This window comes from Podarcis cretensis (assembly GCF_951804945.1).
Source record: "Podarcis cretensis genome assembly, chromosome: 9".
NCBI classification, from domain to species: domain Eukaryota; kingdom Metazoa; phylum Chordata; class Lepidosauria; order Squamata; family Lacertidae; genus Podarcis; species Podarcis cretensis.
In genome coordinates, this window is record NC_137178.1 from 57,018,246 (window position 1) to 57,040,266 (window position 22,021).

General features: G+C 43.4%; 1 protein-coding gene across 5 annotated transcripts in view; it reads right to left on the minus strand.

Annotated features, from left to right (window-relative positions):
• Positions 1-22,021, minus strand: part of DLC1 (DLC1 Rho GTPase activating protein) — a 260,481-nt gene that overhangs the window by 222,687 nt on the left and 15,773 nt on the right. For all 5 annotated transcript variants that reach the window (XM_079989595.1, XM_079989599.1, XM_079989598.1 and 2 more), the window contains exon 2: positions 19,521-20,664. In XM_079989595.1, coding sequence (XP_079845721.1) covers positions 19,521-20,549 — 1,029 coding nt within the window. In that variant the 5' untranslated portion in view covers positions 20,550-20,664. The remainder of the gene's footprint in view (positions 1-19,520; positions 20,665-22,021) is intronic.

The following is a 22,021-nucleotide window of genomic DNA, read 5'->3' on the forward strand; positions in this document are numbered from 1 at the left end:
TGAACCACACTGAGTCTATGGATGAAGGGTGGTATACAAATTTAATTAATTAACAAATAATAATAATAACAATAATAATAATAATTTCATTTAGATACCTGTTTGGACATGCGGACTGCCTGTATCAATCTGTATGTTTAAATTAAGATTGATGAAATATTTTTATTGTTAAAGATAGCTAGCAATTGTTTTTATTCTCCCCTTTTTTCTTTCTGCTACATTGGCATTAAAAAGAAAAAATCTAGCTCTTGCCATATGAGCCGGGAGGCTTCTACTCCTAATTCCAGGTTTGCAACAAGCGCAGTTGCACAGCTGTGTGGCAGATAACATGTTCCAAGGTGGCTACCTCTCTTTCTGCAGCTTGAACATTCAGAAAGGAGCCTGGAAGTCGAACCCTGTTATAAAGGCATCACGAGAAACAGAGAACTGCTATCATGCCCTTTCTTTGCTCATTTTTCCTCATAGCAGAGCCAGTGTGTAGAGTGTCGAGCTAGGACCCTTGAGATCAGCGTTTAAATCCCCTTGGGCCAGTCACTGTCCCTCGGCCTAACAACTGCACAGGGTTGTTGTTGTGAGGAGAAAATGGCGGGTGGGGAAGAGAGAACGATGTATGCACCTTGAGCTCCTTGAAGGAAAGCTGGCACCAGGTCAGTTCTCAAGGAAGGAACCTACAGGACCGCCTCTCCCGGTATGCCCTACGGAGGACCTTAAGGTCCATAAATAGCAACACTCTAGAGGTCCTGAGCTCTAAGGAAGTTAGATTAGCCTCAACCAGAGCCAGGGCCTTTTCAACACTGGCTCCAGCCTGGTGGAACGCTCTGTCTCATGAGACTAGGGCCCTTCAGGATCTGATTTCTTTCCGCAGAACCTGTAAGACAGAGTTGTTCCGCCTGGCCTTTGGCTTGGAATCAACTTGATCCCTTTCCCCTCTTTCCTTTCTCCTTCCAGTGTGGTGCAGTGGTTAAGAGCGGTAGTCTTGTAATCTGGGGAACCAAGTTCGCGTCTCCACTCCTCCACATGCAGCTGCTGGGTGACCTTGGGCCAGTCACACTTCTTTGAAGTCTCTCAGCCCCACTCACCTCACAGAGTGTTTGTTGTGGGGGAGGAAGGGAAAGGAGAATGTTAGCCGCTTTGAGACTCCTTAAAGGGAGTGAAAGGTGGGATATCAAATCCAAACTCCTCCTCCTCTTCTTCTTCTTCTTCTTCTTCTTCTTCTTCTTCTTCTTCTTCTTCTGTGTTGGAACTCCTATTTGGGGATTTCCATGGTTTTTTTCTGGCCCACGTAGGACCAGTCTGGATAGTTGGCCTTGGTGAAGATTTGACATTTTCATCGCCCAAAATTTTTTGATTTGAGTTTCTACTGAAATGAGGCTGAATGAGGCTGCATTTTAATGTTGTATTTTAATCTTGTTTTTAAGTTGTATTTTAATCAATTATTTTTATACCTGGTGTTAGCCGCCCTGAGCCTGGTCTTGGCTGGGGAGTGCGGGGTATAAAAAACATTTATTATTATTATTATTATTATTATTATTATTATTATCAATTTTGCCCGTTCTGATTGTATTTTCTAACTCCACAGTTGGAGGCAGCATTGCTTCTGAACATAGCTGTCAACTTTTCCCTTTTCTTGTGAGGAATCCTATTCGGAATAAGGGAATTTCCCTTTAAAAAAGGGGAAAGTTGACAGCTATGCTTCTGAATACCAGTTGTTGGAAACTATGAGAGGGGAAAGTGCTCTTGTGCTTATGTTCTGCTAGATGGGCCTTGCGCTGATCCAGCTGACTATTCTTATGTAATCTTTATGTCCTTCTACACTTGGCTTTGGGCAGTAAAGGTAATTTTGGAAGGGGCTCTGACTTTCAAAACGGATCTACTGCATCTTCCTAGCTTGATGTTCCTACCTTCATGCCACACTTTGGGCTACAATGCACACAAACTATAGAGTACAGATTGAATCAGAAATGCTATTTTAGCACTGTTGTCCCTATATTTTTAAACACATTCTATTTACATGCAAGGCTCATTCTGTAAATAGAAATGCACAATGGCGCAAACCCTGTTTTCTTATTTAAAATATGTGGGATCTGGTTGTGGTTTCCCACAGTGGTAAGAAAACACACTCTGCTGTATGGTTTATGTTATTCTGCCATGTTACAGATTTATGGTACTGAGTCCTTAGAGGAAGAACGAATGCAGGTCATTCAAATCCATCCCTCATCCCACCCCATAGATATTAACAAATTGTGAGTCTCAGCAAGGGGGGCCAAAAGGGATAGGAGTGGTTGGATGGAGGGAACAAGAGACCCACTGATATCTTGTCCCCAGCCAATGATGCGAGGCAGGATGGAGCAATGCAGTGACATCATGAATGTGAGAAGTTGTTCTTTTCTTTTCTGGGTCTTTCTTTAATTGGTTTTATTTGCATTTTATCCTGTCGTTGGGCTACTTTGAGACTTCTTTTTACGCTTCAGATTACAGACATTTCAGGTTACAGACTCCACTAACCCAGAAATAGTACCTCAGGTTAAGAACTTTGCTTCAGGATGAGAACAGAAATTGTGTGGCGGCAGCAAGAGGCCCCATTAGCTAAAGTGGTACTCAGGTTAAGAACAGTTTCAGGTTAAGAACGGACTTCCAGAATGAATTAAGTTCTTAACCCAAGGTACCAGTGTAAAATAATCAGCAATGAGAAACAGTGAGTTCTCCATGTTTCAACATCTGTTACAACCCAATTTGTATGCTGAAACAGGTATGGTAGAACCCACCCTGCAGGTGCCTCAGTAATACAGCGTTTGCTCAAGCAAACAAAAACAAAAAGACTGAACTAGTTCTGAAACAGCTGTACGGTGAGAAACAAAAAATACTGTGGTTCAAGTTCTGCTACAGCTAATGGTTCTGGTCATGTGTCAGCTACCTTTTCAGCCTGACACATAAAATGAAACTCCCACAAAATCAAGAGTGGAATAAAACAGTATGAAACAGATTGTATGTTCACCTCCCTGGGACTAACCATAGAACCCTGATATTACAGAAGGGGTGTGAGGAAATCCAAAAATATATATGGAAATATGGTCCAAACTGATGAATGCTAAACATCCAGATCGGTAACAGAATTATATCTGGGTGGGGAAACTATGAGCCTTCAGATGTTGTTAGACTCTGACTTCCATTAGCCCTATTCAGCATGGCCAATGCTCAGGGATGATGGGAACATAAGAACATGTGTTGCACCAGCTCAAAGACACACTTAGTCCAGCATCCTGTTCTTAAAAGTGGCCAACTAGATCCCTATGGGAATCCTGCACGCAGGACATGAATCCAACAGCACTCATAATCCATCACTTGTAGTTCGGCAACATCTGGAGGGCCACAGGTTCCCCAGCCTTGGTTTATACGCTTCCAAAAACAACAACAATGTGAGTCACTTAAGTAAATAACTGTCCATAAATACACTCCAGATGTTCTTTGATGGGCTGCTGGCCATTCCTTGAGAATGCTTTCTAAAGGCTCTTTGAAAACAGGAGGCCCTTTTCCCTTTGAGAAATGAAACTCGACATCCACGTTATCTAGCTGAACTTCCCAAGTTGAAAAGAGCTTCATTACAAGCAAGCACTGTTGCCAGTAATTCCCCGTATGAATCCGTTCACTTAATATGTTTTTCCACACCAAATATTTCTGAACATCCTCACAATGTGCCAAGTAATCCATACATGTCACAACCTCCTGTAACACCTGCTGGACCTGGAACAAATGAACGGCTATTAAGCCCACATCCCTCCTGGGCCAGGCAAAGTGATACAGTTTCAAAACAACGAAAATCCAGGTTGTCAAAAATGATTTACATGTGGATCGCCATGCCATCCGCATGCATCCAGGACTCGGAGCATATGTGGAAAGATGGCGACATTTAATGCTTCGGTCATGGTACGAAAAGCAAATTTCAGAAATGTCACGGATTAATAGGAACCAGTCAAAGATGGGATCACAGTAACACAGAAGGGTGGACATGTGGCCACCCTTCTGTATTACTGTGATCCCATCTTTGGACTGCTTTACAGCCCTCCATTTGATGATGTTCTCTGTTTGAAGGGCTGCCCAGTCCAAAACCAGTTTAAAAATAAAACATTCTATTTATTTATTACATTTGTATACCACTTTCTCCTCCAAGGAACTGAAATTTGGTGTTTGTGGTTCTCCCCTCCCTATTTTACCCTCACAACAAGGTCCTAGACAGTGACAGGTCCAAGGTCACTCAGTGAGCTTCATGTCTGAGAAGGTAGACCTTCACAGAGCTACAGTTCCCATGATTCTTCCGGCAAAGCCATGATATTTTATAATTGTGAAATAATGCTTTAAATGTGTGGTGTGGGTGTGACCACTGCATCCGTATTTAAATTAGTCATTAGTTCTATTTTGTGTGTGTGAATATATATTAATTAACATAGGCAGCCCTGTGGCCAAGGTGGTGCAAATTGGTCACACACCCCTTGAGCTGTATTTCGCCTCCCCTAGGACTAAAAAAATAAAATAATTTGTGACGTGACAGACAACGACAGCCTCTGCTTAAAGAATGTTTTCTAACAGTCCGAAAAATTCAGGGAATAAGGCAAGGTGCATGCACAATAATGGACTCATATGACAGAGGGCCGTCCCCATTATCTCAAGGCCTTCCCTGGCCAAGGATGAAATTTTCAGGAGTCTTAAGCGATCTCAAAAAAAGCACACTGTATGGTACCATCACCTTGCAGAGTTAAATATTAGAACTTTGTATTATGGGATCGAGTTGGAGTCCACCCAGGGGACTTTTATTTGCTCTGCTTTTCGGTTTCAGTTATGCTCTATACACAGCTACCAATAAAGAAGGACGTTTGCCTGGAGTAAGAAGTAAGAGTTTGCTTATTTTGCAGTTATTATGATGAGCAAGCAGGATTGGGTGCAAAGGGCAAAATAAAGAGATAAGCTAAAGTGATCTGGAGGATAAAAAACTACACTAAGGCTGGATCTAGACACATCAAAGAAGCGTTTCAGTTAAACACATTATAAACTTTGTATGAGAAATTGGGTTGGCAAAATATGGAACTCCACAGCGCCATCTGGTGCCACAGTGTTATAATGCATATATAAAACAAACAATGTGCTTTTTCTTTGCCAGTGTAGCTGAGTCATAAGTTACCCTTTACTCTTTTAAATCATTTACTCCCTTATATACCCATTGCATTATGAGGGGATATTAGGATCTGTCTGCATTGGTGCAAACACGCTTGTTCCTTGGGTGGACAATTGATCAATGCCATCAGCATTTCATTACAAGCACCTGCAACCACTGGTGCTGTCACAGTGTTAATTTCTCCTCACCTCAACTGGGGTGGGGCCTTAAGAGTCCCCAGCAGCATTGCATAATTTCCTATTGTTTTCATCAAACTTAATTTGGTAAGAGGCTTATGCTAATACAGGCAATTTGAATGGCTCAGGACATCTTTCTGTTTCATTTTCACAGTGACGGAGATGCTCTTTAGACATTACGTCAGCAACATAAGGAGCCGCTTTTCCATACGTCATCCTATCGCACAGATGTGCAGTTTCAAGGTCTGCCTCCACATGCTCAGGGCTAATCACATGGGTTCTTCTTCTTCCTGGTAGGTGACAATTGCATGGTGAAAATCTATTATTGTCGGTTGATGGTACCTTTGTGATTGCCCCCTCAGTGTTCTGTTAAAAAGCAGAAGCAAAACCTTCCACCCACATGGTTTTCTTTTCAAGTTTGTTTCTCTCCCCCCCTCAAAGAAACAGGCAAGACACACAGCTGTAAAACTTCACAAAGCCTATTGGCCTTCAAATATTGAGCAAAGTAATTTCTCTGAAGACTGCTTTTGTAGTGACTTCAAGCAAACACTGCAGTGATGAATGGAAAAGATACACATTTCCTTTCAGATATTACTCCTGAGAGCCCTCAATTAGGTTCCCAGAGGGCTTTGCTCTGGCAACATGGCAATGACATCAGTGTAGGCTACTTCCTGACAGACAAAAAGCTGCTGGTGTTTCCTACTTGGAGATCACAAGAGAATGCGAAAGTCTTTAAATTATTAGTTCTGAAGTGGTAGCTTCTGGAAAGTGTATCCTTGAAAATCTCTATTTCAGCAGTGCTATTACGATGGAAACACTGTAAAACCTACACACATGGCAAAGAAATTTCTGCTACATGTGACTGCTCCTGAAATAAAGCAATTTTCTCGAATGACAAATGCCATTTTCCCGCCAGCAAAACGTATTTTTAACTTTACTAGGAAATGGTTGAGTGAGCTATATCCAGTTGTCCTTTCACCTTTGGAATCTTGGTTTTATTCCAGCCACACAAACTATCGCATTGTTCTCAGCATAGATTATTTTTCCTTATACTTTAGGAATGAAAAACTAAGAACCAATACTGCCAGTCTTCTTCATACACCCAGCCCCAAGGTTGAACATATCTGTAACTGTGGCTGCTGAACGCTTGAGGACAAGAGAGTATGTCAGTCAGTTACTCACGGTCAGATGCATGTCTGAGACTTAGGTCAGCAGTTCATGGATGACAATTCAACCCTTGAAAAACATCTTTAGGAAAAACACAGCAAGGTTTGCCATGGTACATGACACTGCAGGTCACAACAATTAAGTTGCAGTTGGAGTAAACTTTCCATGTCTTCCCTTCTCAGCCTCACAATCACACACAGCTACAAGACAGGTTACTCCGTTCAGCTTCAGCATTATAAAATGCTTAAAAATAATAATTCTGATAAGCACAGCTCAGGAAGTCTCACCATCTCACTGTGAGGAGGAAACCCCCCAGCCATCATTCATGTCCTTTCATCATTCATGCCCCTTACTGACAATAACTGAGCTAGTTGATGGGCAATTGGAAGGCTCATTTATTTGTGAGTGAAAACAACTGAAGAACACATGGGGATAATATCAGCAGTACTGGAAATTATGTTAGATAGATACAACAGTGTTGTTAACACTGTATATTCTCACATATGTGAGAAGCCATCAGTAGGCAAGACGTCAGCAGCAACGTTAAATTCCAACATTATAACTTGGTGGGACAGGAAACATGTAGCTTTGCAGATTGCATACTACAATAGATCAGGAAATATAAACTGTCCATCGGATTAGCACATGGGATGAAAACATATGGCGAACAAATACATCCCCACTGGTTTCACCCACACCATGTATTGAATGCACCCTCCTTCCTTCAGAGAATCCTATAACTGCCAGAGACCGTGCTGAGGAAGGCTGCACAAAGGAGTTATGGTGGGAACCTCCCCCCACCCCTGCTCCTGGTCAGGATCCTGAAGCTGCCCAGGAGCAGTGGGACAGTATAGATTTGGAACAGTGGTTTGCAGAGGGACATAGTTCAGAAGACAAAAGTTGGGAAGAACTGGGTGGTGAACAGTTAGGAGAAGAAGAACTGGGGGAGAGAGAGAGTTAACAGACTCTCTCTCGCTGGACAGCTTACATCTGCCCAGCCCAAGGTCATAACAAGCAGATAAGTTGCAAGATGAAGAAATGACTCGGGGTGTAAACCTTAACTGGGAGCACCTTTACTCCGAGAATGGACTCTTTATTCTTTCGCAGTGATCCTGAAAATCTCTTTAAATGGTAAGAGATTATTTTTTGCTTTGTTCTGTTTATCCATGGCCAAAGGGAGGGAGGAAGCCGTTTACCTAAAGCCTGACAATAACTGACTTTTGTTAACAGCATTGGAATTGTAACTTTGTAAGAAGTGAACTACAGTTCCCAGGTATGCCCGCTATGGATGAATATGTGAAGTCACAGAGCTATGATGTTACATTATATAACTGCATACAAATGCAGTCTTACAAGCAATATCTCAGTCAACTCTTTACTTCAAAACATGAAAATTCCTTGTTTTCTAACATACATCTTTATTTTGGAGAAGGAACACTGCAGATTGTGTGCCTACTTAAGACGGCATTTCCTTATTGCTCTCCATTGGCTCTTCCCCCACCTGATCTACTTTTTATATTAGTGAGAGCTTTCATCTACCGGTAATTTTCTTGACCACTTTAATAATTTTTTGCACTCATCCTATCATAGCTTTGATAGGACCAGGTGATCTTTGCTCTCCTTCAGACTTAAATTGCTGTTATATGTTAACAGTTAAAGCAGGCTACAAAACAGAGGTAGCTAAATTAAATTCCCTTCCTTCTTATACAGTCATACCTCATGTTACGTCCGCTTCATGTTACGTTCCTTCAGGTTACGCCCTGCGGCAACCCAGAAGTACTGGAAAGGGTTACTTCTGGGTTTCACCACTCGTGCATGCGCAGAAGCACAAAATGACGTCACGCGCATGCACAGAAGTGGCGAATCTCAACCCGTGTGTGCGCAGACGCACCCCTGCGGGTTGCGTTCTTTTCATGTTGCGAATGGGCTTCCAGAACAGATCCCATTCGCAACCAGAGGTACCACTGTATTGTGCAATGAAAGGACTTATATTACTAAACTGTTTTGATCAGCGTTCGAAACTCCCATTGTTCCAGATGCATTTTGCGACAGGGAAGTTCATTAGTGTAAGCTGTTTCTGAGCTCTGGGTACAGTACTGAGCCTAAGATTTCAGATTAAAACTGCCACTGCTGGAAGAAAAGGAGGACCTTTTTCTGCCTCCTCACTTCCACCCACTCTCTGAAGACCCCATGAAGACCCTCATAAGAATATTAGGGGGGGTGGGCAGGGGAAGTATGGCTTTTTGTTTTGTTTTTTGCAGTCTTCACAGACATGTGAAAAATGAACATAAGATTTTAGCTGCAGTTCATTCATTTTCAGTTTTGTATTCTTGTTATATAAAAAGCACGCCTAGACACTCCATGGGGTGCCCATATCCTAGGTTCAAGGTGCCATTTAGCTCCTGCCTTTCATATCTCAGTTTCTAACACTGCTTTTGAAAGTATTTGTTTGATTTTTTAAAAATATTAATTAATGCCATTACAAATAGGTAACTAACACTAACGTTTCACCCTGTGGAATGCCCTCCCATCAGATACCAAGGAAATAAACAACTATCTGAGTTTTAGAAGACATCTGAAGGCAACCCTGTATTGGGACATTTTTAATGTCTAATGTTTTACAATTTATTATGTGCTGTAAGCTGCTCAGAGTGTCTAGGAAACACAGCCAGATGGGTGGGGTATAAATAATAATAATAATAATAATAATAATAATAATAATAATAATAATAATAATAATTATTCAGCGTGTATCAAGCAAATTAGCCAGGGATATTTATATCCTATCCTACATATATCTAAGGCACCAGAGAAAGCAGGTAAGGAGATGTTATTGACTTGACTGCATAACCCAGAGTTGGAGAACCTTCAGAAATTGCTGGACTACCACTCCCATCATCCCCCCAATCATTGGCTGTGCTGGCTGGCACCAACAGGAGTTGTAGTCCAAAATATCTGGAGAGCTTCAGGTTGGCAAACACTGTACTACATCTATGGAGGTGTAAGGAGAGAGAGAAAGAGAGAGAGAGAGAGAGAGAGAGAGAGAGAGAGAGAGAGATATATTGAGGACTGTTGGCAGTAAGAATGGAAAGAAGGGCAGACTTCACAAATGTTGGCAAAGACAGGGGTGGATGAGTTCCAGCTTTAGCACAGAAAGTCAACAAAGGGGAAATAAGTGGATTTAACACACAAAAGTCCTATTTAAGAACTGGGCAGAGCATTACAATGCCTAATATAGGAGGAGGGAGGAAGTTCACACCTCAAAAAGCAGGAATGCCAGCTTATGTACAGGTGGCATCAAATAGTTAGACAGATATGCAGCTTGAGCTCAAAGTCGCAACCCAGGTATGGAAGCATTGGGTCCAAGACAATTTGCTGCCTGAGAAAACAGACAAGATGGTGGCCCCTCCTCATTCGACATACAAAAGCTGCGTTGGCTGGCAGTTTAATCTTACTTCAACAATGCTGTGCGTGTGTGTGTGTGTGTGTGTGTGTGTGAGAGAGAGAGAGAGAGAGAGAGACCTACCGATATGAAGCTGACACAAAAACCCTGCACAAACACAATTCATTTTTAGAGTAAAATTATCAATGGATATAAATTGATTTATATAAAGACACAATGTAAAAAAGACATTATAGTATAAAGGATGTTGAGTTGTGGTGGAGGGAAGCCACAAAGGTATATATTATAATTTTCTTTTGGTGAATATGGTTTTTATTTTGTAAAGTATATAAAGTGTATTTGTATCTTTCCTTAGTGAACAAAAAAGAAGAAGAAATAAAAACCCTGCACAAACACTAAGCAATACAATGAAAGATCACTATTCCCCCCTCTCCCCCCTCTCTTTCCCCTCTTTCCCTCCAACCTCACAATGTCTATGATAACAGTGACTGAGGACAAGGGGTGGGGTCTTAGGAGGCTCAACCAGAAGGGTGCCCCTGCTGCCATGCAACATATTCTACCTGAGGCAGTTGCCTCATTTTGCCCAGCAGTTGGGCTGGTTCTGCCTTTGGCATCTGTTAAGTGGCAGTACAGAATGACCTAAGAATTGGAGAACGATGAATACATTCACGGAAACTGGAAAGGATTAAGGAAGCAAAAGAAGAATAGAAAGCGCCAAGTATGGACTCAGATTTAAATATATACTGTATAAATTAGCAAGTATTTAGCCTCCTCTATCACAGGCTGATCACCGAAGAAATGATGCTTTTGAATTATGGTGCCGGAGGAGACTCTTGAGAGTCCCATGGACTGCAAGAAGATCAAACCTACCCATTCTTAAGGAAATCAGCCCTGAGTGCTCACTGGAAGGACTGATCGTGAAGCTGAGGCTCCAGTACTTTGGCCACCTCACGAGAAGAGAAGACTCCCTGGAAAAGACCCTGATGTTGGGAAAGATGGAGGGCACAAGGAGAAGGGGACGACAGAGGACGAGATGGTTGGATAGTGTTCTCAAAGCTACCAGCATGAGTTTGACCAAACTGCGAGAGGGAGTGGAAGACAGGAGTGCCTGGCGTGCTCTCGTCCATGGGGTCATGAAGAGTCGGACACGACTAAATGACTAAACAACAACAACAACAATCACAGTCCAAATGCTGCCCTTGCTTCCAGATCTATCATCCAGATTATCTTTTGAGTTGTCATGTCCAGGGAACTGAGCCAGATGGGAATGGAACATGAAAAAGGAACATGGTATCAAGGTACAAAGCCCAGTCCAGCAATGACCCAACAAATCATACGAGGCTGAACATTATTTCCGCTTGTATATTTCCTTGGTCTTTCTTCTCGCTCATCTCTTTCTCTACTCTGGCAGTAAATTACAAAGCATCAGTGTGTTGGTATGAATGAGTGCTCTAGAAATAAACAAGCCACGATGAGAAGGCAGTCCTGGAACTGCTCGGTGTTGAGTGATACACTTTCCCTAGCTTTTCCCTTTCTGAAATTCCAAGCGCTGACAACGTTAAAAAGAAAATGAAAAGAAGTCTTTTCAGTGTCTTTTTTAAGGCATCCCCCCCCCCCGAAACAAGGACAATGAAACCATGGGATCTTTTTTTTTTGGCCAGGAATTTACTTCTGGATTTGAAGAGATAAATGTACAGGCTTGGGGACATTACTCACATTACTTTTTGTTGAAGAACATTTTGTGGGTTCAATGGATCTTCAGTAGAGTTGTCCATGTGGCCAAGGGCAATCTATAGGTTGGTAGGTAGACAGATATATAGCCCCTTAGGGGCAAAGAAGTTGCTTAAGTTTCACTTTCATTATATGTTCCTTTACTCTCTTTTCTTCGGGTGGCTGCACACATGTACAACCTGCCCACTTTCTGGGTTTTCTTGGCTGGGGGTTCCCCCCTAAGTTTTTTTAAAAACACTTCTGCAATCTGTGGGATTCACCCCAATATGCAGGTAAAAGGTAAAGGGACCCCTCACCATTAGGTTCAGTCGTGGACGACTCTGGGGTTGCAGCGCTCATTTCACTTTACTGGCTGAGGGAGCCGGCGTACAGCTTCTGGGTCATGTGGCCAGCATGACTAAGCTGCTTCTGGAGAACCAGAGCAGTGCATGGAAACGCCGTTTACCTTCCTGCCGGAGCGGTACCTATTTATCTACTTGCACTTTGACGTGCTTTCAAACTGCTAGGTTGGCAGGAGCAGGGACTGAGCAACGGGAGTGCACCCTGTCGTGGGGAATCGAACCGCCAACCTTCTGGTCGGCAAGCCCTAGGCTCTGTGGTTTAACCCACAGCACCACCTGCATCCCTAATATGCAGATCCCTCAGTCTTATTGCTCAGGGGTTGCACAATGTCACCATGCTGGGTCTGAGTTCAGCATTAGAAGGTGTGATCCTGAGCTAGGATTCTTACCCACAGAGAATCTTACGGCATTGGCGATATACACGCACAGCTTGAAAACTGGAAGCTATGGTTGTCAGCATCAGTGTTGCGTATGTGGACGCATGCACAAAAGAAAATTCTGCAGTATTGAAGGTTGGATATAAGAAGCTAAACGCCAATAGTTGTTTGCCACCTCTCTCCTTGCTGTCATACTCCTCTTACCAATGGGCTTCTATGAGTCCCAAGGAATGTTCACAAGCATTCTAGTTGCTTAGTGTGAGCAGCAGCATCCCAAGAAGTGATGATAACTCTTGTAAGATATGCAAAGACCAGTTTGGCTATGGAAATCTTCACACAGCCCTAGAGGCAAAGAAGGATGTGTGATGTGGTGATAAGCAGTGACATCAAGGGTTAGGAATCTAAATGGGAAGACGAACTGGAAAATAAACGAGTAAGGGCAACTGGGATTGGTGGTAGGGCAGCTGAAGAATGTGGATAGAGTAGGAAGTGGCTTGAGAATTAGAGGTTTGACAAAAGTAAGATTGGAAAAGGCAGGGAGTTAAGGGGGGGGGAAAGAGAGAACAATATTAGAGCGCAATTGGAGAAGAACCCCATCTGTGTCTGTGACTCATTTTCTGAAATTACTGAGAACTCTTGATTAGTAATATCACTTTGTTCCTAAATGAATAACTCTCTTGATTTAATGTATCCACCTCTAGAACAGGGACTTTTTGATTAGGTTCACATCAACATAGTTTATAGTTTATTTTCTGGGAAAATAAAAGGTTTTGATGATTTAGTTAAAGAGGAATCTACTGTACATCAATTACTTTAGCACCATGATGCTAGTCAAGGAGATGCTGGCAAGCGGTTATAAAGTCATATATAAAACTGCATTTATTACCATTTTAGGCAGCTGAAACCCAAGTGTTTCCTGACTTGATGCATAACAGTTGCAGTATGGTTCTCGGGTTTGCAGTCTAGACAAAATTGGCAGCTTCTAAAATTTATAGCTGCCTGCCGTCACAAAAATGTGTCAAAATTTAAATTTGCATAAAAGGTTGCACTGCCATGGCCTCGAATCATCCCATTAGTGACTCTGTTTTGTTCAGCACTTGTTTTAAATTCTTTTTGGATTGTTTGGAATCTATCATGTGTCTATCCAAACATGGCAGAAGTCTGTGGGATAGCATTCCATAGCTTCCTAAGGGACAGAGATAATATTTATGATGGTGTTTGCGTAAATTCCAAGTACAAATTACACAGTAATCTAAATAAATTAAACCGAAGAACACCACAATGCATAAATTCTAATTAAACAAGTTAGTGCAACAAAATTGTGAGTTTTCCACTGCTTTTTTTACCTGTTGATAAGTTTGTCATTTATGCTTTTGGTATAATCTTCATTAGCTAAAGCCCCATGTCAGGGAACTGCCATCGGGGCCAGAGGGAGAGAGGGGGCTCCAGAGGGATTCCGGAGAGCGTCCCGGGATGGGGAGAAGCAGCCCATCTTCTGGGGAAGGAAATCAGCGCAGCACCAGTGGAGAAGGGGGGCAGATGGGGGAATTGGCGAGGCAGTCCCATGACTCCTCGCCGGGGACCAGCGGGGAGAGCACGGGTCCTCTGCTGCCCACACCCTCCTTGCGCAGAAGGCTTCCACGCAGGGAGAGTAGGCGGAGACTAGGCATCAAAGAGCTTCTTTGCTGGAAGAAGTTCAAGAAACGGCCACTGACGGATTCTGCCATTGACTGAGACAGCCACGGGCGAGTGGCTGTCCGGACAGAAAAGGTTCACTCAGGCAACCCAGCCAGGTGTGGCACCGGTTTACGCATGAGCAACCCCTAGAACCATTACACCCCACCTGCACTATTTGCATAAAGCAGTACTGTCAGGGGCTCAGGAGCAGAGGCACAGGGAAGAGAGGAGATGGAGAGCGAAGGGGAAGAATCCGAGGGGAGCGTAGGAGAAGAGGACAGTGGACCGAGGGATTCCATGAGCCTCTCCAGCGAATCGGAAGATTCACAGAAGGGGGCGCCAGTGGCCAGGGGTAGGGGGTTCCCAAGGGGAACGCCCCAGGGAACGCCCCAGGAGCAAGGGGGCAGCAGGGACTCCCAGAGCAGTAGTTGGAAATCAGGACCAGCTTCCCCACCAGAGCAGAGTGGGGGGGAAGAGTCCCAAGGATCGGGGCCAGTGCATTCCCCACCAGGGAGAGAAGATGAGGCAGGGCTGACCACGCCTCCATCAGAAAGTCGGACAACGGAGGGGAGGTCAGATCCGGCCAGTATCCCGGAAGAGGGAAGCAGTGACCAAAGTAGTGTAACGGTTAGGAGAAAGGTCACTGGGTTGGCGCGAGAGGCAAGTTCAAATGTACAGGAGCGCGGGACAGCAGAGAATGAGGATTGGGAACCGGGTCCTAAAGCCCGCAGGAGGCAGGGGGAGGAGCTAAGCGACTCAGCGTCGGAAGAGTCCAGAAAGGGCAATGCCCCAGCGGGCAGGAGGACCCAGAAGAGGAGAGAGCAGCGGAAAAGGTGGAGCAGGGCTAGGATCTTAAACTGGTGTCAGAGGGGAGGAGACTCAGACGGGACTTCGCCGATCTAGGGTTTAAGATGTAGGGCTGCACGCTGCGGCTTTGAAATGGAAATTGAACTTCAATAAAGACTTTTGTACATTACGACAGCCTAGCATTGGTCCTCTGTGAGCTGGGACCTAGAGGCAGCTCTGACAAGTACCATACCACTTTTAACACCCATGGCTTCTCCCAAAAATCTTGGGAACTGTAGTATGCTGGAAATTGTTAGGAGACTTCTATTCTCATCTCTGACTACAGTTCTCAGAGTGATTCTGTCTCCCCTCTTCATAGGAAACTCTGGGAACAGTGGCTTTTTAAAAATTTACCCACAGTTCCCAAGATTCTTTGGGGGAAGTTGTGACTGTTTAGTGTAGATTAATACCACTTTCAATGTACAGTGCAGATAAAGGATATGTCACAAATGTCCCTCCACTGGTGATGGTGATGAGAACTACAAACCTGTGTGTGTGTGTGTGTGTGTGTGTGTGTGTGTGTGTGTGTGTATTCATTCAAAAGTAGGTCTCACTATGCTTAATGGGGCTTACTCCCAGGTATGTATCCATACAATTGAACCCTGCAGTCACCTGTCTAGGAGGAAGTCCCAATGAACTCAGTTGGACTTACTTCTGAGTAAATATGTATAAGATTGGGAGCATATGATTTTATCTGTGATGGTGCTTGTCCTGTTCATAGCAGTGATAAGAAACCCAGGTGTGCTGTTGGACTCGGAACTCCTATCAGCCCCAGCTATCATGGCCCACATTCATGGATGAGAGTTTATAGTCTTACAAGAGCTGGAGGGATTCTAGAATCTTCCATCAAAGGATCAATGGATTCCAACCATAACAAAATCTTAATGTCTTCCAGAAGATAGTGAAGGCCAGCCTAACTATTCTGGATGTCTAAGCAGGGCAACTTACTGAGGCAGCAAGCAGCAGTTTGGAAAGGTCTACAGATTCTTCTTCCAGTGGCTGGCCTGCCTGGACTGAATCACCGAGAAGCTTGGTGATCTCACCTACAATTTATAGAAAGCAGCAGACACAGAGGCCTGGTCTTGCTCCTCTGCGTAGGCTTCCTAGCAACAGGGAAAATGGGAGAGTCAGCATTCCGCTTTAGCCGCTGCTGTCAAATATGGAGGCTTTGAAGATTTTCGCCACAGGCACTGTCTAACTTTGACAGAGCTAACAACATAGCCAGAGAAAAAGCGACACTTACAGTTTAATCCTAACGCCCAGCTGCAAGCAAAATTAATCCTACCTCATGAATAAGGATTTGGGGACTGGGGAGGACTCTTGTCACAAGGGATTTAAAATCGCTTGCCGTTCCTTTGTCAGAATTGTGGGCGGCGGGCAGGGGGAGGGCTATTTGTGCTGTCCAGAAATTGCTTTCAAATGTGACTGTAACTGTCTTATGCGCACCCCAGCTAGCACCTCACATAAGTCATTTCCTCATTCCGTAGGAGTCTCAGGTGCGTTGAAAAGGAGGCTAATCCTGGGGTTGCTCTGCTGAATCAATACTGACATAAATTTGCCCTTTTTCGGACCAATTAGTACAAGCGGATATGAGAAGAGCAGAGGGGAGTGACCCGGTTGATGTCTGACCCTAGAGACACCCAGCCAGAGCCAGCAATGTGGGAATGCACAGTCTGTCTCTAGACAAAAGTCACTTACTGAACATTCATATCAAGAAGTGTCAAAACATCCCAGAGAAATTTCATTAATTTGATTAAAAGCCTTTTCCTAAGGATGTAAGACTCATACCAAAGGCCTATTTAAGTCAAGCATCCTGTTTCCCACAGCCTCTGATGCCTATGGGAAGCCCCAAGAAGGACGTGGGCCCAACAGCCCTCTCAGATGGCCTTATTCTCCCAACATTTGTCTCTTACTATTTTAAAGCTATTTTGGGACGCGGGTGGCGCTGTGGGTAAAACCTAGGCGCTGGCCTAGGACTTGCCGATCGCATGGTCAGCGGTTCGAATCCCCGCAGCGGGGTGAGCTCCCGTCGTTCAGTCCCAGCGCCTGCCAACCTAGCAGTTCGAAAGCACCTTCGGGTGCAAGTAGATAAATAGGGATCGCTTACTAGCGGGAAGGTAAACGGCGTTCCGTGTGCTGCGCTGGCTCACCAGATGCAGCTTGTCAAGCTGGCCACGTGACCCGGAAGTGTCTGCGGACAGCGCTAGCTCCCGGCCTATAGAGTGAGATCTTAGATTTAACTACGGAGATTTGGTTGCCCCGTCGAGATGGAATAAAATTATCTTTAGGTGGGAGTTTCCCCGAGATATACTCTTTAGCCTCAAAGGAAGGAAAATGAAAATAAGATCAGTGGAAGACAAAGTAAAGTTCATGTATAAATATGAAGAAGACTCGCAGAAGGGACTTGGAAAAGAGTTAAGAGCATCGGACAGAAGATCACCAGGTTGATGGACTATAGGGAATTGGCGGATTTGACTAGCAGAATCCGGGACCAGGGAGAAGAGTCGGTGGAAGAAGATTGGAAAAAGTTTAAAGACTATTTATAAAAATATTGTAAAATTAATGTGTGTTAGAAAAATGTTGGAAAGGAGTTATATGGCTTTAGTAGAAATGTTACAAGGAATTAAGTACAAATAGATTAATAGAGTATTAAAGGGAAAATAAGGTTAAAATATGTTAAGACAATTATATATTAAAGGGAAAAATAAGGTTAGAATATGTTTAAGATAAAATACAGGACAGAAAATAGAGGAAGATGGAAAGGAATTGCTGAAACAGTTAATTAAAGTGGAATACAAAAAGGGAGGTGTGAGGAGGTCGCTGAAACAAGTGAACGAAAGTTATGATATCGAAATTAATAGATGTGTTTTTAATTGTTTTTGTTTTGTTTTGTTTGGTTGATTCAATGTTTTAGGGTTTGGGTTGTGTGGTGCTTTTGTTTTTGTTTTTGTATTGTATTGTTTTGTTTAATTCTTTTTCTTTCTTTTGTAGTCTCTAAAATGTTAATAAATATAATTTTTTTTAAAAAAAGAAGAGATGAGCGCACAACCCTAGAGTCTGTCAAGACTGGCCCGTACGGGCAGGGGTACCTTTACCTTTACCTTTTTATTTTAAAGCTACTTAGGTTGGTGGCTGTGGCGTTTGCCCTCCTAGGGGTGTGACATCATACTAGGTTCATAAGGAAAGGGTTAACTTACTGTAAAATGACTAATCAATGGGAACCCAAGGGGGCAGAGTTAACTGTGTATAAGGTTTAAGCACAGAGGGTTTTGGGGGGAGTTAGGAGTTAGAGTTAGGGTGGTTGAGAAGACAATCTGGAGTTAGAAGAAACGGAGAAGATAAGTCTGTGGGTTGGGCTAGTCTGGTGTGAGACAGTGAGAGAATTTGTTAAGAGGAGTCAGTCAAACAGTTGATATAATCAGTCAGAAGGTATTAGGAAGGTATAGGCTGGTAAAGAAACTAAAGTTAAGAAACTGACAGGAATATTATCTGAGAAACCATAAACTTGTTAATGTTTATAAAATAAACTTGTTTATTTGGTTCACTTTTAACAACAGTCTGGACTCAGTGTTTTACCCGAGAGTAACGGGTTGGTGGCAGCGGGGAAGTGAGCACAGTGGTGGCACAGGGATCAATAGACCGTTAAATGTCTGGGGACCCTGTGTGATCGCCACAGTGGCTATCACCACAAGTTGTGGCAGGGAACCTCAACTGTGCACTGTGTGAAAAAGTGCAGTTTCTTGTCCACCCTGAATCACCCATTTCTCTTGAATGTCCACTTCCCTTCAGATTTGTGCTGGTTGTTCACTTGAGCAGGGTCTTCCAAATACCCCTCCATTTCCCATGTAGGTAAAACTGTGATAACTTAGAAAAGTGTGAAGCCCTACAGAGGCATTTTGCCAATCACACTAACTGGAATTATTTTGACTCCACTAAGTGCTATGCTGATCTCAGGTTGCACCTAGGGCCAGATGAAGCAGTTAACTGGATCCCTCTCCAGCCCCAAGCTAATGTAGACTGACTGTGAACTTTGAATTTCTTCTAATATGCCAGCTGAAGCCTTTAAGTTAGGCTGTGGCGAGGGGGATCCAGAGGTGTCCAACCCTACATGGGCCACTTTGACAGATGGGTGGGGTCACTCACTTGTCAATCACCTGTCGTCATATGATATGCATTCAGTCTGTGGCTGCGAAGGAAGAATTTGGAGTGTACTCTTGAGCCGCCTATTATTCCTTTGCCCAGCTTGAACCACTTCAAGCTATGGCTTGAAGGAAGAAGCAGATTTGCACTCTAAGTGCACTCCCGAGTCTTCCTTTGTAGGCCAAATTCAATGCTTTTTGAACTGCCTCAATTTTCTGTCAGCATGCAGGGGGAAAGGTCAGCATGGCTTACCAAAAATACCTTGGTGGGCCAACCTCTGAGGCCTAGCAGGCCTAATTAGCCCCATGGGCTAGAGGTTTCACACCGCTGCTTTCAGCTTACTGAGGTCTCATTGACTAAGTTTTAATTTGACACTGGATTACATCCAGTCCTTCCCCAAGCTATTTCAACTGTCAGCTTCTGCCTAGGAACACACATTTCCCAGGAAATCTGAAAACAACAGCAACACTTTTCTTTTTTTTTTACACGTCCTACCTTTCTTTTGCGCAAAATGACTTGACCGTCCGTAGGCTCGTGTGTGGTTGTGTTGTTCTTTAAATCACTTATACGTTCCACCAGGGATGTGCTTTTGATGCATTTGTCTTGAGCACACGCAAAGCCATTTTCATCCAGAACATTTTCCTCCGATAGGAAACAAGAACCAGGTGATGGCACAAGAACATTTCTGGAGTCTGCAATAACTACATTTAGGTCACTACACGGACCAGGAGAAAATTCATCAAATAATTGACCACAGACTGTTTTTTCATTCCCATCTTTAGGAGCATTCGATTTTTCATGCCTCTGTGCAGCTACAATATCACAGGCCATCTTCTTATCAGGCATTGATTCTCCTTCATCTGGAGGCTCAGAGAAGTTTTCTTCTGGGGTCTCTTCATTTTCATTGGAGCTGTTGTAACAAAGTTCTAGTCTCTCTTCTCTGCTGTCACAAATATATTCCTTCAGTGCTTTGGGATCTGTCTCATTATGAAGTTTCCCAGCAGAATCCAAGGCATGACTGGAGTCTTCCTTTGCTTCCACACCTGGGTCCATCTTCATGAAGAGTCCTGCTCCTCCTTCTGACTGGTTCCTTTCAGCTGACCATTTTTCTTCAGGGTCACCAAGCTGGTGGTTGACTTTCTCCAAAGAGAGCTCTACGTCATTGTCCTCGGCATGATTATCACCACCAATGGAAACATTCACCAATGTTTCTGTGCTAGCCTCTAGGGAGGGAAATTCTTCTTCCTCTTGATGATTGTCATTTTCATCTACCTCTTTGGAAACATTACCAAGCAGCTTTGTGGGGAAACCTCCCAGTTCTCCACCATGACAGCAGTCCGGCAAGGAAGCACTTCTTTCTTTCTGGCTTTCGCTCCGAAGTCTGTCATTTTCCATACCTGCTTGCAAGTTGTCAGCTACTAGGCCATGCCTGCATAATATATTAGAATCAATAGACCCAAACGGCAAGCCCATCCATTGGGTCACGTGTTCTTCCCAGCTTCTTTTTCTGATTGCTAGAGACATGTCATAGTACTTTAGCAACAGGTTCCACAGTGTAATGCAAAGAGGGCCAGAGGAAACATTATGACTTCCATGAAATTCTCTGCAGGATGAAATGGTTTTACCTCTTGCATATCTTCTGTAAAAAGAAGAAGAAATAAATTATCGTTTCAATGTAAGTAACAGAAGCGCATCTAGCGGGGAGGGAAGTATGGAAAAGCAACAGTAAGTGCATGAGTTATGAAGAGTTTAGAAAGATGTTTTGCAGAATAACTTTAATCATTTTCCAACAAAGGCAAAAGCTATAATCTAGCATAGCCTCCTTGCTGATTACTCCCTCAAATGAAGTAAACAGAATGCTATAAACAACTTTATGGGAACACAACAGGTTCCATAAGCCAAAAACTGACAATGAGTCTCTCATCACTGCCTCTGTCATGAGACAGCTATTTTCATGGGTTTAAAAGCCATTGGTCTTGTGAGTCTTTGTACACAACATAAGTCCACATTTCCTATTCATGAAAATAACCAAGCACCACATTATTGTCAAAGGCTGAATTTCAATGCCTGCCTTTTGAACTATTCATACATTCTAGAATATTCATTTATTTTGTTACATTGGTAAATTTAGACCCTAGGCTACATATTTTGAACTATTATCTTCCCTAATTATTTTTAAGAAGAATATTTCCAAGGACAGTTTAGTGTTCCCCAACTTACTTCACCGTCACTATCAGAGAAGGCAGAAACATTTTACTGAGTAGATGGTTTTCTTAGAATAGGTACTGGAGCTTTTCAGATGACCAGACTATTTACAAGATCACTGGAAGGCTGTCTAAATGTGAGTTGTGTTCAGTTTGGGATATGCTTGAAACAGTCCCACACACCTGAATATAAACATATAAAGTTGCCTTACAGTGAGTCCAACATAGTCTACTTGATTAGAGGGCCTCATTGATCCTACTAGCAGAGGTCCTTCTCAGGCTTGCTACTAAATGCTGAGGCCGGAAAGCATGTGCTGTATACCACAGCTATGAGATTTCCCTTATTGTCCCTTCTTGATTTTTTAAATACAGCATGCTAACTAAAAGGTACTGATGTTCCTTGAGCTAGGAGTGTAGTATGTCACTCTTAGAACCCATTCAGGCCACAATAGTTCAAGGACCGCTTCTCTCCCAATAAACTGCGATACAGTGGTGCCCTGCAAGACGAACGCCTCGCAAGACGGAAAACCCGCTAGACGAAAGGGTTTTCTGTTTTGGAGGCGCTTCGCAAAACGAATTTCCCTATGGGCTTGCTTCGCAAGACGAAATGTCTTGCGAGTTCCTGCGGGTTTTCTCCCCTCCCCCCCTTTCCTAAGCCGCTAAGCCGCTTATCAGCTGAGCCGCTGATAAGCCGCTTATCAGCTGAGCCGCTAAAAGCCGCTAAACCGCTAATAGCGCTAATCCGCTAAGCTGTCAATGGGCTTGCTTTGCAAGACGAAAAAACCGCTATAC